General features: G+C 40.7%; 1 protein-coding gene across 1 annotated transcript in view; it reads left to right on the top strand.

Moving 5' to 3' along the window:
• LOC121318182 (NAD(P) transhydrogenase, mitochondrial-like) overlaps positions 1–22,303 on the top strand; it is a 39,636-nt gene that overhangs the window by 742 nt on the left and 16,591 nt on the right. The window contains exons 2-13 of the mRNA XM_041254594.1: positions 1,808–2,015; positions 7,810–8,039; positions 8,382–8,599; positions 8,952–9,039; positions 9,335–9,423; positions 9,876–10,063; positions 11,936–12,069; positions 12,336–12,527; positions 12,932–13,085; positions 14,881–15,042; positions 15,572–15,682; positions 21,878–22,023. Coding sequence (XP_041110528.1) covers positions 1,868–2,015; positions 7,810–8,039; positions 8,382–8,599; positions 8,952–9,039; positions 9,335–9,423; positions 9,876–10,063; positions 11,936–12,069; positions 12,336–12,527; positions 12,932–13,085; positions 14,881–15,042; positions 15,572–15,682; positions 21,878–22,023 — 1,860 coding nt within the window. The 5' untranslated portion in view covers positions 1,808–1,867. The remainder of the gene's footprint in view (positions 1–1,807; positions 2,016–7,809; positions 8,040–8,381; positions 8,600–8,951; positions 9,040–9,334; positions 9,424–9,875; positions 10,064–11,935; positions 12,070–12,335; positions 12,528–12,931; positions 13,086–14,880; positions 15,043–15,571; positions 15,683–21,877; positions 22,024–22,303) is intronic.

The following is a 22,303-nucleotide window of genomic DNA, read 5'->3' as shown; positions in this document are numbered from 1 at the left end:
AAATACATGTTTAAATACAAAATAAAGAAATAAATACATAAATAAATCGTCTTGCTAGGTGATATTTAATTGCAAATGACGATAAAATCTTAGTTATTAATTTGTAAGTCATGAATGAACTGACGTTTATATCATTTTGAATGACAAAATGTGTTACCAATCAAAACATATCGTTCTAAAAATGGAACGAGGATAGCAGTTGAATTCCAGATTACAGTTAGCCAATTAAGCAGGTCTGAGGGCGGGTTTGCATTGCTGTACAAATGTGCTGTGCAGAGAAGATGGTCTGCTGACGTGGTGTTCAGTGCACGGATTTTCTACCTTTGTGTGGGAAGTTGCTATGGAAAGTGCCAAACGCTACAGTCCAGTGTAGGAGGAAACAATCACAGTACATATGTCTGAGGCGAGAACCACAATCCAGTTGACTAGATTATGTCTCGTTGACCTTATTAGGGACGCTGTATTGCAGTAGCAGTGGGAGAGCTTGGGTGGGCATTTGGGGTGATAACCTTTTAAGAGCTCCAGAATGTTGTTAATAGGTTTTAGGACATTAGATAACCTATTGTGGTCTGACATCAAAGTATGTTGGTTGACATCATGACAGTAGTTTATTTTTATTTTCTTTTTTTCTAACATGTTTTGCCTTTCACGTGTAACATGCTGTCATGGTATTACGATGACCATGTTATACTGACAGCAGCCTAATTGACATTATGACAATGCATTGGCGAGATTAGGAATCATGTACTTCACCTCTTGAATATGGAGAGATTATTTACAAAGGGTGATTAGAGAGTATGTTTTCCACGTCTATGATATGGTGCGTTGATGTGGTAAAGCCACTTTCTAACCATCCTGTATAGTGGAAAATAAGTCATCCTTAACCAGCTGTACACTATACATAAAGTTTGCTTCATAGGAAGAAAACAGTGATTTCAGATACATTTATTTACACAAACACATTTCTTCAGTCAAACTTAGTTTAAATACAATGCTTAGGTTTCTGGGTATGTTTTTTGCAGTGTTCAGGTGTTGGTACTTTAAATAGGCAAATAAATAGCCTACCTATGTTAAATGCAGAGTTTTTGTCTCGCATAGATTTGGCAGTGTGACTCATACAAGCAGTAGAGTGTGAAGGGTACAGCAAGGATACACTGTGTGTGTGTGTGTGTGTGTGCGTGTAACACAGTCCTGCTCTGTGTTAAAGCTATGTACATGCAACAACCTCACAGAAAAAAAATAAATAAATAAAAAATACATGGCCAGAAATTTGAAACGGTAACAACAAATGGAAAAGAGACCTAATTATTCTGTTAATGTTAAGATGGTCCAATGTTGGAGGCTTCCATTATTCTATGTTGAAAATCAAGAAAATGTATCTACTTAAAGTGTATAGAAAAAGAAAGGAACACGTTGTATTGAAGTAAAACAAGATCTAAGATTAAAAAGCAAAACTTAAACACTTTGCTAAAATACTCACAATGGACAAAAAAAAAACCAAAACACGAAGGTACAGTTTACACCTCAAATGATATATTTTCAACCCACTTATTTGTTCTGTTACTGTGCACCCATTAATACCATTACTGAATGTTCTATCTGCTACATTACAGTTTATAGTTTCTGAGTTTATCTTGGAACTAGACACATGCAGGTTTTGCTGTAGCTCCAGTAGTTTTCAGCCAGCTGCTCAGAATATTTAACCCTCCACATTCCATAATGCATTGCTGTGTCTGCGATCAGCTGAGAGCCTGGAGGTTATATCACAAGGGTACTGAAACCTGCTCACTGTCATTTCCATCTGCAGGAGGAAGAGGACGGTAAGGCATAAAGAAGCAGCAGCTCTTGGTAGTCCGTCCTGTGTACAATGGCCAGCCTCCTGAGAGTGGTAGTCAGCAGCTGCTCGAGCCCAGTCTTCAGCAGGCTGTCGGTAAAGGTGCAGACGGTGAAGACTCCTTCTTTGCGGTTATTCCGAACCCACCAGGCCCTCAGCTGCCAGAGCACTGTTAGTCCAGGTAAATCATTTCAAGCATGTTTTCTTTCCAAATGCGTGTGAGGATGATGCATACTTTGACATAGTACATTACCACAAAGTTGTTATTTATTTTTCACATTTTGTTTTTGTAATGTTTTTGTGCAAAGATAAGATAAATCCAGTCAAGATCCAATCTTATAATCTTCGTAACTGCTGTTTTGGCATACGTACAAATGGTAAATAAAACACTTTTCTGCCTCATAACGTATATTGAGTGTAAACTAAAGCCATGCCTGTATCTTCATGACTTTACATAACTGAGTACACTAAGATTAAAAAAAAACAAAAAAAAAAACAGCAGAGGGCACGTCAAGGAGACGGGACTTTCATGCTGCTGTTTGTACAGCAACTAGGCCATACTGCTCATACGTACGTTACGCTGTGAGTATTGCTCTTTTAAACTGCACGAATAAACATGCAGTACAGTGTACATATGTACAGATCTATTAAATGAATGACCTGCTCACTGTGCCCCTTTTCAAAGCATGTGTGGAAGTATGCCATTAATAGTCATTGCTCCAGCTATGACGTGGAAGGGTGCTAGCAGGTGCAGGCTGCTATTTCAGGGGCCCTCTTGAGTAAAGACTGCTTCTGTTGCACGCACTGAATACAGTGAATTATACAAATGAAATTTGAATGACTAGTCTTATCAATCCATGTGTGCTGCTGGCTTAATGTAACACATCTACTGAGAAGATATTCAGTTCACCTTCATTGCATTGTCCAGGGTCCCCTGTAAAATGTCAAAGTAAATGTTCATCAAGTACAATATGCCCTATTCATAAAACTCTGCTATATTTAAAGATGTTTTTAATTTTTTGTATTAGGGTAGAAAGTATTTGGAAACACAGAATAAACTCACTTGTGGGGAAACCTGTCATGAGTCTTACTAGGTTAGATTAGATTGATTAAGCAGTAAATCATACAAGTATAGTAGTAGCTCTCCAAATAGCACCGATCCTCATTCCAGTCGACGCATGGTTCAATAACTGAAATAATCTAGCACTATTACTCCCAGATTTCGGGGTCAGTTTTTCATGTTGGACAAATAGAGGTATTTTGAGTTTGCCCCTGCTGCATACTATCAAATAAATACACAGATGTACAATATTGTACACCTTATTTGCAGTACTGAATCACAGACAGGGATTAGTCAAGCCAATTACCAGAACACCTATTGCTACTACACTCTGTTCATCAATGTTATTTCATTTAGACTAAATATACACATGCTGTATGAGAATGAGAACGGAATCAGATTGATTATTTATTAGTCTTTTAACGACCGTTGTCTCTCTTACAGTAATGTTTAAAAGTTATCTGTTTTGGTTTTTGCATATGCTTCTGACTTTGTGATAATATGAAGTTCCATAGATTTTTTCTGTGTTCAGCATTTCTGTTTGTTTCCTATTTAAAGCACTTGTTGCCATCTCACTCTTTTTAAAATATGCAACCAGTCTCCTTGCTGCTGCCACCAACGTGTGGACTTGTCCTACATCCTCCAAGCTTTTCTGAATGCGAAGATTTTTATTGTACCCTGCACAGCTCACACTTGCCACACTACCAAAAAGTAACACAGCACGCTTGCTTGCAGAAAACAAAGACATTGCTCTGCACACGTTGGCTGTGTTGTTATGAACACAAGCTATTACTTTTTTGTAGCCACTTCAAACTCTGTGTTTATCTGATTGATTGCTTCTGCTAAATTCACAGCTGTGTGTCTCTCATGTAATTTTCGTGTTCGTGATCCTGAGTAATGTATTTGGAGAGTTTCTTTCGACAGGGCGTTTCATAGCCTGGAGCAAGATTCACAGTCAGATTTTTAAACGCAGCTCCCTCTACTATAATAACAGGTCTAATATCTTGTGTGACAACATCCACTATGAGGCCTGTTATTTCTTCTGCTCTGCTTTTTGGATCAACTTTCTTTCCAAAATAAGCTGTAATTTGAAGGGGTTGCTTCCTTTTTTGTTTTTTACTTGTGTTCCCGCTGTCGTATTTTGTCAGGTGCTGTCTTACTAAATGATCCCGCAGGCTGGTGGTATTTCTACAGAAGCTCATTAAAACGCCACAAACCTTTCCATTTAGTTTTGTAAAAAGCCTACAAACATCTGGATGGCATTATTTTAAATTAAATTGACAACTTAACTAGCAAAATACGATCCTGAAATGCAGCCTCTTCTCTAGGTTTTTTTTATTTTTTTTGTCACTTTTTTTTTTTTAGCGTAGTGGGTGGGGAGTTTTTTTTATTAAAAGCAACCAAAGGAAAGGCAAGGAATGAAAGTAGATTTACAAAGTAAATTAAACGTCTGCTTGCTAAAGCGGTTTTTATTTTAGCCAACGAGGTGTTCGCTTGTGGCAGCAATTCACTAGCAAAAGTCAGTTGTTGCTCGTAAGCGTAAGGTACAGCTTTTGGTTTTTAGTCAGTTGAATAATTTATAATAATCCAAGGGACTCTTTAGTGGCACATCTGGTAAAGGTGCGCCATGTGGAGTGCAGGATGCACCCTATAGCTTGGATGCTGCCGGTTCGAGTCCAGGCTACTCTATTGCCGACTGTAGACAGGAGCACCCAGGAGGCGGCGCACAATTGGCCGAGCGCCACCTGGGGTCTTAGGTTGGCCAGGGTGTCCTCAGCGACCCCTGTAGACTGGATGGGCGCCTGCGGGCTTGCCTATAAGCTGCCCAGAGCTGCGTTGCCATCCGACACTGAAGCTCTGAGGTGGCTGCATGGCTAGTCTGCAGTGTGAAAGAAAAAAACAAAAAACAGTTGGCTGACGACACACGCTTCAGAGGACAGCGTGTGTTCGTCTTCACGCTCCCGAGTCAGCGCGGGGGTGGTAGCGGTGAGCTGAGCCTAAAAGTAATTGAATATGCCAAGTAATTGGTGATTAGGCTACTAAATAAATAAATAAAAAATAATCCATCCTAATTTGTTACACTGCTCCATTTACTGCCCCCCAATTTGTTGCAGTCTTTTTTGTGTTTCTGGCAGAGCTTGGACATCATACCACCCAATTCCTTGCTGTGAAAAAAACCATTTCCATTTATTACCCCACATAACACCATACCCACTATCACAATGTTTCATTTTATTTTATATATGCACTGGCCCCTCTTGCGGTTCTTCCAATTCACTTTCTACAAGTTGTTTTTCATTGGCTTTAATGGAGTTGCTGTTTTTCTTTTTCTACATTTCTTTTTCATCATCCATTTAGGTTTGGTAATTTCCACATTAGCAGTCATTAACTTTCAGCCTCTCGAAGTGCTTAAAACGGAAAACCCACCCCTTCAACTCTCTGATTAGTTTAAATTTAGTGTCAAGACGTAGCTGACCCAGCTGTCATGTGGTTCCAAGAATTTTCACCCAGCGAGTGCAAGTGATCTAGTCTGCTAGCTTGATAAAGGCACAGTAGTATCTGCAAGACGGGCGTCTTATTGTTTTCTTCAGGTTTGTGTGGTTTTGTTTTTTTTTCTGGCTTTTTTCAAGAGCTCGAACAAATGCCAACTTTCTGTAGTAAGTCAAATTTTGTTTACATGCTATTTTGTAGCGATGAGGTTCACTCATGGAAATCGGAGTGCAAAACAAGCCAATGAACCAATCTTCGTGCCTTAAGACACTCTCTTGATGACATGTCACTTCTGAAAATATTGAATAAACCATTTGAATTTGTCTGAGTTATCAGTTTGGTTTTGCCCAGGAGTTTGCCGAAATAATCATTGGCCACTTTCAATAAGTTTAACCAATAGGAGAGTCGAATATCTGTCAAGTTTTATGCAGCTGTCCAATCGTAAGCAAGCAGAGGCCATTCACAGTATTTTGTATGAGTATTTTGAGTGAGTAGTCAATGGGAATGTGGAAGATCTGACGGCTGGTGGGTTGTTAATATGCCAGGTAAGCACTGAATTTTGCTGACTGTTATTGAGAAAAATAATACATTTCTGTATTTAGAATTTAATTCTCTATATATTTTTTATTTTCACCAGACAAGGGAAACACCACAGTAGATTTAGTTACGAATCGACTTTCTCTGAATAATTGTACTGGAGATGAGCGATCTTTAAAACAGTAGTGTTGACAAATTTGCCAAATTGAAACAAAGTGAGATGCTATCTATCCTCTTATTTTAGTTTATTCATGGTTGTCTGTGTAAACATGCAATTAAAAAATATTTTCATTGCGTATTTTATACTTGGCCTTATCAGAGTGAGCCAAGAATAACCCCACTAAAACTATGTGTGTGTATATATATATATATATATATATATATATATATATATATATATATATATATATATATATATAGTTTATGTATGTATGTATGTGTCGCGGGGAGGCAATGTTTAAGATAAGAACGTATGCAATAGTCAGCGTGCCTGCAAACAGCTAGGTAAGATCAGTTTATGCCCGTGCTCAAATTACTTTGAGGACCACTGCACTAAGCAGGTCACTAGTTGTCAGTACCACACCCTAGGTAGGCTATGTAGTCGAATAGAATTTACATATATTTGCATCACCTAGTAGAATATTAGGATGCAGACAAAAATTTAAGAAAAACTCTATGAACATAATTTCAATATTTTGTTTAACGTAGTGCAATCTAAGAAACTACAAAGTGGTATCACGAAAGTTTACAATAGTAGTACAGTATTTCATGTTAGATTTGGAAATGTCACATTTTTCAATTTTTGGAAAACTACAAAGCAACATAGCATTATTAAAAATAGTAGTGAACTACAGAAATAAAAAAAAGTTATCAAATTGGCTACAAGAAGGCTGCTTATCAAGGTTGAGGTATACAACACTGACCTGCCTGTCCTTGTATGAAATATGGGAGGGATTAAACACTTCTTGGACACCTCTGTAGACAACAGTTTTATTCGTGATTGTTGTCAGCACTTGGCTGTGATTGGTTAATCCATTGACTGTACCATGTGGCAGTCAGAAAAAATCTCTCTGGATTTGATTTGAGCGGTACAGCTCAGCGTCACTGTGGGACTAGCGGTATTGTCCTGCGCTCATCTGTCCAACAATATATGAAAGCAATGCCAGTGATACAGGTGGCAAAATGCCTTGCATGCTGCGCCGCGCCTGTCAGTCCCAGGCTTTATTCTGACTATTGTGTTGTTCAAGCCAACCGGTGGGTTGCACAACTTCAAGAAAAAAATGTTGGTCTTGCCACGGGCAGCTTTTTCTCCTGACCTGAGTCCAATAGAACACCTGTGGGACCAAATCGCCAGTGCCATCCACAGGAGACAACCACGACCAGCCAACCTTCGCCAGCTGGCTGCAGCTGCACAGGAAGAGTGGCGGAGCAGCACTAAATAAACATTCACTGTCAACATTGCTACATGGGGCTGAAAGACACTTTCTTACAGCTTCAGCCAAACTTGGAAAACGACAACTTGTATGTGTTGCATGTGGCTGCAAGGAAAATTGCCATCTCGGTAGCCTTGCGCCAAATACTATGCATGCCATCGAGTCATTGCATTTTATGTGGTGAGAAAGTAAAACATACAGTAAATATCAGTGCGCATAATCGGCTAAAACAACAACAGGCAGATGATTTCTGTAATTGTCTTATATCGGTGCTGATTCTTATATGCTACCGATTTTATAGCTACACCCCTAGTTTGTTTATTTTTGTTTTCTCACCACATTTACACAACTTGGCCTGCAAAACAGCATCAAACTGGGTTAAAATTTGACTGTGCAGTGAAAAGCAATGACCCATTGATGCTAATTTCCAGTCCATTTCTCTGAATTACTTACAGGCATTCCTTATAAGCAGCTTACGATTGGGGTCCCCAAGGAGATCTTTCAGAATGAGAAGCGAGTGGCCCTGTCCCCTGTTGGGGTTCAGGCTCTCATTAAGCAGGGATTCAATGTGGTGGTGGAGTCGGGGGCGGGAGAATCCTCCAAATTCTCAGATGAACATTACATTCAAGCCGGGGCCACCATCAAAGGGACCAAGGATGTTCTGGCTTCTGACCTAGTAGTCAAGGTAACTTTTTTTGCTCTGATGTTAAGGGACCTTGGAAAATACTTTTATGAGGTCATGATTTCTGCTGTTGTCTGCTTGTGTTCAATGTAGCTTTTATATGAGCTTATTTGGTGGTTAAAAAATGTTGCTTTCTGAAAAAGGGTAATACAAATTTGAATTGGTTTGCTATTTCAAATGTCTGGTCTGACAGTTCTAATATAAAATACAAGATCATGTAGAAATACGATACAAATAAAATGCGTTGCTCTGATCTATGTTAAACAGCGAGTGTGTGCTTTGTCCTTTTTCAGGTTTGCATGTTTTAATTTTGCTGAACCTTTTGTGATATTTCTTTTTTTTTAGGTGAGGGCTCCTATCTTCAATTCTGCACTTGGTGCCCATGAGGTTGACCTTCTGAAGGAGTCTGCCACCCTGGTCAGCTTCATCTACCCTGCACAGAACCCAGAGCTCATTGATAAACTTTCCCAGCGTAAGACCAATGTGCTAGCAATGGATCAAGTACCCAGAGTCACCATCGCACAGGGATATGATGCCCTCAGCTCTATGGCCAACATTGCTGGGTATGTTTTACTCCTTGGGAGTGCTCTGCCTAAGATACCATTAGAAGGGAAAGACAGTTACTAGTAGGGTCTTGCTGTGTAATAGCTGTTGTCTACATATAGTAGAAACTGTACTTTTTTAAATATTTTTTGTTCTTGCTGAATTAGAAGTTAAGGCAGTATATCTAAAGCCATATGCAATCAAAGCCCTGTTTCCTCATCCTGAATCTACTGTTCATATGTACCAACCTGTCAGAGCATGCCTTTAAGAAACGTAAGCTTATCTGAAACAGATAGCTGCATTATCTGTGATGTACCACGTATAATGTATAGTCCTCATTTTGTGATTCATGCTCTTTGTTTATTTTGACAGTTACAAAGCTGTTATTTTGGCAGCTAATCATTTTGGACGCTTTTTCACCGGTCAGATTACAGCAGCTGGCAAAGTTCCCCCTGCTAAGGTAAATGCACCTTTTCACATTATCAAAGTATGATGATACTTCAGTTCAATTCTTTTTAATGCAAAGGACCTGTATATAATTCAGTTTGTGGAATTCATTCATGATAAGCAAATACAAATAAATCAATCAGTGAGAGAAGAAACCGTTGTAACTTCTATAACTATTGCAGACTTTCAAAATGGGTGACTTACTTATTTGCACACTGATGGTTTCTAACTTCAGGGTGCAGCCTCATGCTGTACAATGGATGACATTGTCCAATTACATGCCTGTATTCCCTTCTGTATGTTTCCAGGTTCTTATTATTGGAGGTGGTGTTGCTGGTTTGGCTTCAGCAGGTGCTGCCAAAGCCATGGGTGCTATTGTGAGAGGATTTGATACCAGGTAGGCAAATACGAATAAGATGACCAGAAAGCATAATCTTCTGTGTAAATGACTTGCTTCGGTGTTCATTTTACTGTTGTCCAGCAGATGGCAGTATTTGTAAAGAAATCTGTATGGAGGCGAAACACTAGTGCTTCAGCGTCCTATGAACCTGATCTCGGCCAATATAAATGGTGGTTAAATCAAATGAAATATTCTTTGTCTTTTAAAGCTTAATAAGTGAACCAATTTGTAAACTAAAGTTTTTAGCAGCGTAAAACAAAATTAAGTTGGGTGATGATGGTTTCTTTGTTTATTGAACTGTGAAACTTCCTTAAATGATGTGGTGGTGTTGTCGTTGTCATAAGTCTGGACATTGCACAAAATAGTCCCTCGTTCTCATTTTATCTTGCCCATCTTTTGGGACTTCTTTTATGATGTAGCTTACAACTTGAATTTCCTTTTCCTGTTAGAGCCGATGCTTTGGAGCAGTTCAAGTCCCTGGGTGCGGAGCCACTGGCGGTGGATATAAAGGAGTCTGGGGAAGGTCAAGGGGGCTACGCTAAAGTAATGTCCAAGGAGTTTATCGAGGCAGAGATGAAACTGTTTGCCAAACAATGTCAGGAGGTGGACATTGTAATCAGCACAGCCCTCATCCCTGGTATGCTTGGCTCCTGCTTTCAAATGTCTGTAACACTGGGATGATGCATCGACTGTTTTGAAAAATGACGTATCAAGTCCTAACAAAAGTGTCACCAAAACCAAAAGGAACTACCGATTTGAAAATACTGAATAGCTACTAAATTATTGAAAACTGTTTCATCGGTTACATAAAATCAGATTGTGCACAACCCCTGAAAAAATGTCTTTCCTTATTTTCATCTTGATTGGTGCCAAGTGGTGATAAAAGCATTACATTAATCAATTGAATAGTTAAACAAGTAAATCCAAGTAACAGATTGGTCATTTTCAACAACGTAACTACAAAAACAGCCCTGTGCCTTGGTGTCCATTGCGTTTATTTTGTTTCCGTTGAGAAACAGGACAGCATCCACATTCTTTGCTTTTAAAGAGGAACGAAACTTGTTTACAATCCTCCCTGCCTTGCTGAAAATCAGCTCACTGACATTTACTTTGCTGGGATGCTTAAAATGCTTCTGGCCGAGCGGGCTACTTTTGGAAAGCAATCTGTGTCTTTTTTTTTTTTTTCTTGTTTTTTTTTAAGAGGGTGCATAGTGAAAACTCAAGCAGGCAGAGGAATCGTTGTCAAAAAGTAACACAACCCCCCCCCCCCCAAAAAAGAAAAAAACATGTACATGCTTGACCATCGATGCATCACCCCAGCTTTAAGTGGTTTGCTCTTGCACTTCGTCAATTATCCTGATTTTTTTTTTTCTTCGAAGAAATGAAATTTACTGCGACTCCATGAGTATTCTAAAGTTTTGAAAGGTTGTCGTTTTCGCTTTATTTTCTTTTTTTTTTCTAAAAACATATTTTGTAGAAAACATTCTTTTAAATAACTAGTTTAAAGCTTTGTGAATAGGATCCATTATCTAAAAATTCATAAGTTCTTTAGGATCTTTTTACTTTTACTGCTCATTTACTACTAAAAAAGTCTGGTTCCTGGTTATCTCTACTGGTAAAGTTGACTCAGTAAATCATTGTGTCAGCTATGCAGATGGAGCTGGCTTTCCAGATCTAGCCATCACTGATAAATTTAAATACAGTAGAACCCCAGAGTTACTAACACCAAACTTATGAACTGACCGGTCTACCAAACACCCCACGTTCAACCAGAAATATGCAATCGCTCAATCATGTGTGCAGTGCAATCAGATAGGCGCTCCTACATAAACAGCATGCTGGTCATGGAGAAGGCAAAATTACTGTACCAACAAATGTATTCAGAAAGGTGAGGCAGATTTCAAAGCAAGTATGGGACATTTTACTGGGAAGATTTTTGTTTTAAAGCACTGTTTTTATTTTTGTTTTGTTTTGTTTTGTTCCCCCCCCCCCCCCCCCCCCCAAGCCACATGAGTCTGAATGACTGAGCAAGCTGCATAAAAGCATTTTGTTTAAAAACAAGCACAACGTTAACCCAGGTTTTCCTGGACGTTTAACTGTGTGTTTTTGCTGCAGTTACGATTTCAATGGTAACTTCAGTTTAGCCTTTTTCCATTTATAGTAGTTTTTAAAGACTTTAACCATAACTATGAGTATTGCATTAGTGTGCTGTAGCCTTGTATTATTCTGCAGATTGAGGGTGTGGATAGCAGGTTTACACGTTTATTAAAACCACTGAAAACTCATTTTCAGAGTTGTGAGCATTTCAGACTTAAGAACAACCTCCATTCCCAAGGGGTTTGTAATGCTGAAGTTCTACTGTATTTTTACTTTCAAGTAATTATTTGATACAAAATTGACTCCAAATCTGAATTGCCTAAAAAGGTGTAATGATCAGAGCTTTAATCATTTTTTTTGACCACTCCTACCAATAATTCCATATAGTCATCACTGTTAATGTCCGTTGCAGGCAAGAAAGCCCCAATTCTTTTCACTAGAGAGATGATCGAGAGTATGAAGGACGGGTCAGTTGTGGTTGATTTGGCTGCTGAGGCTGGAGGGAACTTTGAGACCACTGTGCCTGGGGAGCTAACTGTGCACAAGGTAAAAGACAAAACAATGCATTATCTTTCTGATTGAGCTCTTAGCCATTCGGGCTCACAAGTTTGGAAGTGTATTCATATAGCAAAGAAGAATATAGGTGACACCTACGGGTTTCGAAGACTTGCACAGGTGAAGCTACCTGTACCAAAGAGAGTGCACCCTCCAGACTGCTGCCTTTGTATTTGTTATACCCTCTGGAGTTGAAGTATGTAGATTAGGGCGATGTATGTATGAAGGTTGTATTAACTGTATTTGTTTGTTTTTAGGGGGTGACTCACATTGGTTACACAGACCTCCCAAGTAGGATGTCCTCTCAGGCCAGCGCTCTGTATTCCAACAACATCATCAAGCTGCTGAGGGCGATCAGCCCCGACAAGGACAATTTCTACTACAATGTGAAGGATGAATTTGATTTCGGTACCATGGACCATGTTATTCGGGGCACAGTGGTAATGAAGGCAAGTAGAATGATAAATAAATGTTAAGTTGCTTAGGAAAATGTATACATACTGTATGCATGTAAATGTTTTCATATTCATCATTTGAACAGATAGGACCAACTTAGAAACAAGAAAGGTGTGTGTTTTTGGATGCTAATTCTGTAATAGAAATGTAGATGAAAAGTAAATAACAAACATATTTCCACTTTAGAGACTAGAAACACAGTTATATAATTAGAGACAAAGGATTATGTTGAACCAGTTACTGAGAGTTTACGTTTATGAACAATATGTTCTTGCAAAGGACTGAACAAAACATTTTAGCAATGCACACCTAAAGGTGCTGAGTTAGTTGAGTAACTTTTTTTTTTTTTTAAATAAGTCCTGTAAAATGTCCTTATCCTCCTTTTTTCTTTTAATAGGATGGGAAGTTCATCTTCCCAGCTCCCCCTCCAAACAATATCCCTGTGGCTGCACCAGTGAAGCAGAAGTCTATTCAAGAGCTGGCGGCTGAAAAGAAGGCCGCTGTTTCTCCTTTTACACAGACCTTGACAAGTGCTGGCATTTACACTGGAGGTGAGGAGGGAGTAAATCTGATCAAATATTCAGTACCAGTCAGGAAATCCTTTCATCTTTTCAGTTTTAAAAATATTGGCTCTCATTGACTTTTGCCTTCACATCATTGATTCTTCTATTACTGATGTTGTCCCTTTTAATATTTTGTTTCTAATTCAAAACTTTGATATATGAATAGCTGATGTAATACTCATTTACTCTGGTTTTGCTATAGACTGCAGTACCACCAATGATCAGCCTCTCTTGTGTTCAGATTAGTCAGGTTTGAAAAAGGTGCAAGTCACTTCTATTGCTAACAGATGGCCTAAATGCCACAGTTTAAAATCACTTTGAGTATCTCAGCAAGTCCTGGCTGGAGATCAAAGAAATTGAATTCCAATTTAAAGACAAGCCATTGCTGAATTTCACCACAGTATTTGCAATAAATGAATTGTTAGAACTTCTGTTGTTGGGTGTTTCACATCAAGAAAGGTACTGTATTTTGGGGAGGACAAAAGTTAAAGTAATTCTGCCTCAAGTTTGCATTTTAAAGGCTCCTAATTGGTTTGAAATGAAGTTTCCCTTGAAGTGCAAGGAAACCAGGAATCATAAAATGGGCAACATTAAAATCGAAACAATTTTCCCACAGTCCTCGACCTGCTTATAGAACAGCCCCACTTGCAGGTTTCGCTCTGTCTGTGCTGAGTCTGCTTGGGGCATATTATATTTACTTAACATATGATGTAGTAAATTCTTGTAGTAAATTTAGTATTTCATTGTCTTTGTTAATTTTATTCCAAGCAGCAGAGATGCACAGATTGACTGAGGTAAAGGTAAACCATTGCATGCCTGTTCAGTGCTGTAAGCGCTCCTGTGAGAAGCACAGCAGACTGCAGAGATATATAGTGGAAACAATTTCAATAAAGAATGATAATGGATTTGTATAAAATTGCCCTTTTGTAGTAAATTTCACTTGATGACAAATATTTATAATGTAAAAAAATCAGGATAATGAAACTGTTGTGAAATGCATTAATCATAATTCTAAGGCTTACAAATCAATTTGTTTTATTGAATTGGACCCAAAACTGAATGAATGGATATGATTCATTGCAGTTGGTTCTTGTTTTTTTGCTTAGTCTTTCACTTTTAATTTCCTTGCACATGATTCCACAATAATACCACATTTGATAAATTCATGTCAATTTAGATTTTGTCCTGCAGAAGGCTTGAAGGCTGCTGAGTGTTTTAGGAAGAATACTTGTGTAAAGAATACTTGTATAAATGTGTTACTGTAGATGTGAAGCATATGGACGGGGGCCTGGGTTGCCCTCATTCTGTTTTACTTAATATCCTAAATATCCTGCTCCTAATCCAGTTCTAACAGAAAAAAACCCAACAAACTGGCAGTAAGCACTACGCTTTGTTGTGGAGCATAAATCTCATGGCTCACAATTGTGGATGCAAGTATTCAGGAGGATACAGAGCACTTAACTTTTTTTAAATGGTTATTCATTGTTAAACGAAGGTCATTAACATTAATGTTAGAAATGTAGAGGCTTGATGGTCCAGGTTAAAGAAAAGGGCTTGATACGAGGAGGTTCCACGTTCAAGTCCCAGCTCTGCCACAGACTCCCTGGGTGTGACCCTGAACGGTCACTTAACCTCTTTATGCTCCGTCCTTCAGATGAAACCGAGGTCCTATTGTAGGTGGCTCTGCAGCAGCACCGCCTAGTCTCTAAGTTGCTTTGGATAAAAGCGTCTGCTAAATGATGATGATGATGATGGTAATAATAATGTACTTGTTTTGTCACAGGTATTGGTACTTTAATAGGACTGGGCCTTGCTGCTCCTACTGCTGCCTTCACTCAAATGGTGACAACCTTTGGTTTAGCTGGAATTGTGGGCTACCACACAGTCTGGGGCGTCACTCCGGCCCTTCACTCTCCACTCATGTCTGTCACCAATGCCATCTCGGGTAAGACTTCTTAGAAATGTTTTTTGTGTTCCTTTTATTTTAAACATTTATTATTCAGAATATCATCCAAAGACTGCAGTCAACAAAATTGTGCATTGTAAGCCTTAGGTTTGATTCTGTCTCGGGGGTGTTTGTTTGTATGAATGGATGTATGATTGGTTATTGGAAAAGCAAAGCTGGTGTAAGAAAGCCTATGCATTTGATTTTTAACAGTCCAGGCCTGTGTTAAATGATTGACATGGATTGGAATTTGCTGAATGCCAAGAGAGTTTAACTGGCATGCTAGGCATAACCCACTCACACACTTCAATAAAGTAGAAAGCACACATTGTGGACACGTGTGCAGAAGGTTTGCTTTTTGTACAAAAAAGCTACACATGTTTACTTTAAAGATCATAACATGTTGTAGCTACTCTAAGTTAACATAATAGGTGAACTTTAAATGTGAAGCCAAATACATTTTTTTTGTGTGAAACGCATTACGCTCTGCGTCATCATCTTTCCCGATGTTATTTCGATTTTTGGACAGGTTTGACAGCAGTTGGTGGGTTGTCTCTGATGGGAGGAGGCCTGACCCCCACCTCTACTGCAGAGGTACTGGCTGTAATGGCAGCCTTCATCTCCTCGGTCAACATAGCCGGTAAGTGATTCTGAGCAATCTGCACATCAAAACTGAACATCAAGTGACCCTATAAAAAAAATCAATTTTTAAAAATTTTTTTTTTTTTGTACATTTAATAACATGAATTCATATTTTACAAAAAACACACCTGTTTACAAGTTAAAGCTAAATTGGTTTGACAGCACGGATTTGACCTTTCTGACATTTCCAACCCAGCCTTTCCCAGCTTTGTTTCCAGCCAGACAACAGTTGGGACAATTTTAGATGAGGTACTGTTCCCTTTCAAGAAGGGAATATTAACCATTACAAATGTGTGTTTCCCCTTTAAAACACCTGAACCTAAAAACTTTTATACCAAAGACTGTCGTCAGAGCAGGGTGACTCAGCTGCTGCTCCACCCCCGCAGCATAAAACAGCTACGTGCCCTGGTAACATCGCCATTTTCCTTTAAGTATTATCTTTCTTTCTCTATATACCTTTTTAGTGCTTTTAGCCTTGCTTTTAAGTGTTGAATTTTTATTACTGATTCGCTGAAGTAAAAATGGTTTATTTCAAGCTTGTCTTGTATTACAGTCTGTGCTGGCTAAGTCCCACCACGGCCTTTTGCGCCGTGGGAATCCTGCGGCTCAAGTAACTGTTCCTTCCCGGGACCTTAGCATCTATCGACTGACTTGCTGCAGTTGGAGTTTTAAATAAATAATAATACATTTAGTTTTTTATTAATATAAATTATTTTGTAAACCATGTGGTTTTCGCTTTGCATTTCTACCAGTTGTGTATAATCTGTGTATTGTTTCATTTTCTTACAGCAAGGTAGGCGTTCCTACTTAGCAGCTTGGTGCAGTTACTGTCGAGGTTACTGCTTCGATACAGAGTGTCGGTACTAAGTGCACGTTTGTGTTTGCTGACACTACTGTTGTGTACACTGCAGTATTACCATGACTGGATTCCATACGTCTCTTGCAAGGCCAAGCTGCCTGCAAAAGACGGGCATGAAAAGTGCATTATTTGCCTGGGTCTTGAGCCTGTGCAGAGAGCTTTAACTGACTTCATTTCATGTGATATTTGTGTCTTTTTCACTAAGCGTGTTTCTGCCAGTGGCTACACTATCTTGCAGACAGTGGCTGGCGAGATGGTGAGTGTTGTGCTTATGCCATTGATGCAGCAGGCTAGTGCAGTCTTGCAGGTGCTCTGGCCTGCAGCAAAAGAGGAGAGGCGCTCCATATATGATGAGCAGCCAACAGTCGCTCCTGCTGCCCCTCCGCTCCAACCGGATTTTCTGTGAGTTGCAGACCACCTGGGAACACACATCCATGGGAGTTTCCTGCACAGTGGACTCCTGTACAGGGTATTTTAAGTGGACAAGATGGGCCTTAACCACTTTCCACCGGTAGAAACCCCCATTGCTGCGCTTTTTCAACCTGCCAGTCTGTCCTTGTTATCCAAGGACGCGGCATGCCCAAACAAGCATTGCAGGGTGACGGAAGTCATTCTTAAAAAGGCATATGCGGCTAGTGCTTTCACCGCAAGACTGGGAAACTACAATAGTATTCTTGTAGCTTACCAGGGACACCTTATTGGGTTCATCACATAGGCTTTTGTCTCAACAGCTGGACTAGTTTAATTTGAACTCAAGGAACCTGCTCTGGCTATCCAAGCTTAGTAGACAGTAGATGGGCAGAAACCTGGCAGCATTAGTGGCTGCTCGCAGACAGCTCTGGTGCTCCCAAGCAAGCGTGCTTGATGGCGATAAGACTGCATTGCTGGAAGCTCCTCTCACGCCAGATCACACATTTAGCCCAGCGGTGGATGAGGTGCTGCAGCAGTATCAGCGTGCCAAGGAACTGGTGCATCTCCTTCCAAAGCACCCACCTCCACTATGCAAGCCTGCAACACAGTGGTACCCTAAGCCACAGTTTCAGAAGAAACCGGCACAACAGGTGGCTTCCACATCAGATGGACCTGCCAGGATATAGCCCACTACCGCTTTTTGTTTGGGCATGCATGCTTTCAAGCGCCCTGTGCCAAGTTAACAGGCGCAGACTGCACAGCAGGTGTAGCAGCCCTAGGATGTTGCTGCCACCGAGGGCTCATTCTCCTAAAGCCACTTAGACTGGGTCCTCAATACTGTGCAAACTGGTTACTCGCTTCAGTTCCAACGTGGCCCCCCTCCATTTCGGGGAGTGACAATAACAACTGGCACAAACCCACAAGCCGTCACTCAGGTTGTGAAGGACGTAGCAGTCATGCTGCAAAATTGGGCCATTTGCATAACAGACCCACCCAACAAGAAGAGGGGGGTTCTGTTACAGGTATTTTCTGGGGCCAAAGTCAGAGACGGTTCAAGATGCTGACTTTGCAACGGCTGTTGCAGTCTGTCAGGCCAGGCGATTGGTTCACCATGATGGATCTAAATGACCCCTATTTCTACATCCCCATAAAACCAGTGCACAGGAAATATCTGAGGTTTGCTTCTCAGGGAACAGCGTATCAGTTCTGCGTTCTGCTGTTCGGGCTCTGTCTGGCTCCATACGTTTTTACAAAATGCGTGGAAGCTGTATTAGTCTCTGTTGAGACTCTGAGACATCAGAGTCCTCAATTACCTGGACAACTGTCTCATTTGCGCCCTGTCTCCAGTACAAGCGCACGAACACACAAAGCTCATCATCAACCATCTATCTCTGCTAGGTCTGAAAGTGAACTATGCATAGAGCCAGCTATCGCCCGCGCAGATAGTTACTTATCTGGGGGTGCATCTGGACTTGGGGCTCATGTTGGCCACCCTGTCAGACGAGAGTGTTTCAGCTCAGCAGGGCACTACAAGTAGTGGCTTTCCAGAAGTTTTTGGGCATGCTGGCAGCAGCATTCAGTACCGACCACTGGGTGTTCTGCATATGCGCTCCCTGCAGGTTTGGTTCAACCACAGTTTGTCAGCCAGTGCTGAACTGTGACATATTGACAGTGTCCAATTGCTGTCTTCAGGCACTGTCTTCGTGGAGACATCTGGCCCATCTACGCCTAGGTGAAGCACTGGGCAGCGTCACCAGCAGAGAGGTCATTGCCACAGATGCATCCAACTCTGGGTGGGAGGGCCGAGGCATGCAGAGTGTGTGGCAGCCCACATGGGAGGGTCGCCACATCAATATTTTGGAACTGCAGGTAGTGTACCTGTCCTTGCAAAAAAGTTTGGGGGAGACACCTGCTCGTCTGTACAGACAACATGTCTGTGGTGTCCTACCTAAAGGGTGGTCTGCGGTCACCACTGTGTGGCCCACAAGCTTCTGCTGTGGGCACAAGTGAACCTCCTGTCACTCTGAGCAGTTCACCTGCCGGGTGTGATCAACTGGGCTGCAGACCTCCTACCCAGTGGAGCAGAGAGGAGAGACTCTATCTCGAGGTTGTGAGCCTCATTTGGGAGAGATTTGAGAGGGCAGAAGTGGACTTCTTTGCCTCTCGGGAGTTGACTCGCTGTCCCCTATGGTTCTCCATAATAGGAGAGGGAGGACCTCTAGGAGTAGACGCGCTGACGCAACTGTGGCCCGCGCGTCTATTCTATGCATTTCCACTGTTTGCGCTGCTCCCACTTTGTCTGGAGGACCAGGCCAGGGTGCTCCTAATAGTTATTTACTGGCCCAGGAGAGTCTGTTCACTTCCCTCCTGAACGGCCAGCCGTGGGAACTGCTGATGCGTCGCCACCTGCTCAGTCAGGTGCAGGGCACTTTGCAGTACCACAACCCATCAAGACTGCAGCTTGGGGTTTGGCCCCTGAACGGCTGCATTTGAGCTGTCTGGGGCTATCGAACAGGGTGATTGACACCCTACAACACGCTAGGGCGGCCTCCACCCATTCCCGGTATGGGTACAAGCGTGCCGTGTTCCAGGCCTTGTGCTTCTCACGTGGTTTCGAACCCACGACATGCCCCATGGTAGCTGCTGCAATTTTTACAGGACCTTTTTGAGGGGAAATCTCTACTCTAAAGGTCTATTTGGCAGCTCGGTGTGCCATGTAAAAGTCGATTGTCTCCCCAGGAGCTCATTTCCTGGCAGGGCCATTTTTGAATGGCACCCGGAGACTTAGGCCACCGGTGAAGGATTTAGTTCCTCGTTGGAGATCAAATGTAGTGCTCTGTGCATTGACAAAACCTCCATTTTAAGCCCATGCATTCAACTGAGCTCAAATTTTTGTCTTTCAAGGCAGCTTTCTTGCTTTCTGTCAACTCCGCACACTCTCAGTTTTGAAAGCTTGGCTAATTTTTTTAAGAGGCCAGAACATTAGAGGCGAGTTCATCTTAAATGTTTTTCAGATTGCTGGAATACTGTTCAGCGCAAACAAGCTTGCTAGCTTCCAGTTCAGTGTTGTATACCATGTCTTTGCGACAGCTTGGGTATACTCACCCATTTATAATGATTAATATTCCCTACTTGAAAGAGAACATTGGGTTATTATCATAACACTGGTTCTCTCAACTAGGAGTATTAACCATTAACTTTGAGGTTGCGGCATTCATGGTCGCAGTTCTCAAAGGAAAATGGCGATGTTACTTATGCTGCGGGGCTGGAGCGGCAGCTGCGTCATCCTGCTCTGACCAGAGTCTTTGGTATAACAGTTTTCAGGTTTGGGTGTCTTAAAGGGGAAACACCCATTTGTATTGGTTAATATTCCTACTTCAGGGAGCCAGGGTTATGATAATAACGTTTCTGTCTATTCTCTAAGGTCTTACTGAAATATTAATATATGATTTTTAATTGAAAGTTTACCTGAAAGGTAGACCAGATGTTTACCAGTACTTCTTGTTAACCTCAGTCCAGAAAGGTTATTCAACAGCACAGATTGGTCGTGAAGAAGCATTTCTCTGGAGTTTGATTAAAACGTTTAATTTCAAAATGTCACTTGCACAACGATTTCAATTACTTACACAATGCTGAGTTATGAGCGTTGTGCTGTTTTAATGTCAGATATTGCTTATCCAAATGGGTCCCCTGTATACCAAGTTCAAGTCTTGCTGGCATACTTTACTGGAGAGAATAGTTACTGTTCTTTTGAAACAGTAACACTTGACCCATTTATAGGTAGTTCTTTCCAACTAAAAAAAAAAAATCTCCTCTCCTCCCTCCCTTCTTCCCTCGTCTGCTTCTAAACATGACTGACTAATAATGATTGCATTCTTAGGCGTGGTGTTACTTGAACTGTCTGCTGGCCAGACCTTTTAGAATCTGGCCATTCTACTGGAGTTCTCTTCTTACAAGTTTAATGAAAGGTTAATCAAAATTGATAGAATTACTGGTACAAAATTAATGGATACATAGAAATAAATTTACTCTAAATACAGGAATGGTGCACAAAATATACTTAAAGTAGTACTGCTTTTGAAACCACAAGCTAACAGTGCAACAGCAAGACTGGCTTAACATTATGTAATGCAGGACTAGGCAACTTTTGGCACTTCCTGTCCATTGCAGGACTTTGTTCACACCAGATCCTACATTATTTAACTGACCCTGTTTGGAGGTCAATTAAATAATTAAGGTACCATTTAGAACAAAGTCCTGCAATGGAATGGATTAGATTGGAAGTGCCAAAGGTTGCCTTCCCCTGATAATGCATACATAAACATTAATCTCCAAACATACTTCTGTAAATTCAAGTCTTAATTTGTTGAAACTATAGAGAAGTTTTAAGTCTGCTTGAAGCCTGCAGAAATGGCTGTGTGCATGTTCCCAGCACAGTTCTGTGAAAGCTTTTGTCATTCTCCCAGCTCATTAAACGTTGTCTTCATCGGTCATGTTTCAGTGTACAAGGGTCACCACTAGCCTTGTAAATGAACTTGCTGTTGGATTTGTTTATTCATACACGGTGTCCTTGGCTTCAGCACTGCATCACACTTGAGTGCAGATGATTTGAATATAAGAGTTCTTACTATTAGATTATACAAAAGAAGTACAAAATGGTGTGTCCACACTTGAATGAAGTCTATTAAAATAGTTGCCAGAATGTGCTGTATATTTAGAAAAAGAGGGACTGTGTACTCAAAAGTATTTGGCCTGGGAACTTATTAGTCAATGTCTGTACTCTGTGTCATATACTTGTCAAACCTTTATTGCCATAAAATGCATATAATTCATAATGAATTGCTTATGGTACTTGTAAAGAAAATTGGCAGATAATGTACCAATATTAACACCTCAGACTTGTTTTGTATCTTTTCTCTGCAGGTGGCTTTCTTGTCACCAAGAAGATGCTGGATATGTTCAGGCGTCCCACTGACCCCCCTGAGCACCACTACCTGTACCTCCTGCCCGCTGGCGTTTTCGTGGGAGGATATGCTGCTGCACTCAATTGCGGTTACAAAATTGAGGAGGTAAGGGGCTCTTATACTTCACTACACAGCACACATTCTCATTAACTCTGTCAAATGATTCTTAACGTATTCTTTTTTTTTTTATTATTGTGCTTGTATCTACAGCATGCTGTGTACTGTAAACATATTGTAAGATTCCCATGGTGTATTTGTAAGCAGATAAATATGCAGAAAAACAGATAATTGATGTAGTCAGTCTGTGTTCCTTTGGGAATGGTATAGCATTGGTTTCTCTTTCTTTTTCTTTCTCTTCTATATCCCCTAGACATTAATTGTGGTT

Source organism: Polyodon spathula, chromosome 1, assembly GCF_017654505.1.
Source record: "Polyodon spathula isolate WHYD16114869_AA chromosome 1, ASM1765450v1, whole genome shotgun sequence".
Classification (NCBI taxonomy): Eukaryota; Metazoa; Chordata; class Actinopteri; order Acipenseriformes; family Polyodontidae; genus Polyodon; species Polyodon spathula.
Note: the sequence above shows the minus strand (reverse complement) of the source record. Positions and strands in the feature narration are given on the sequence as shown.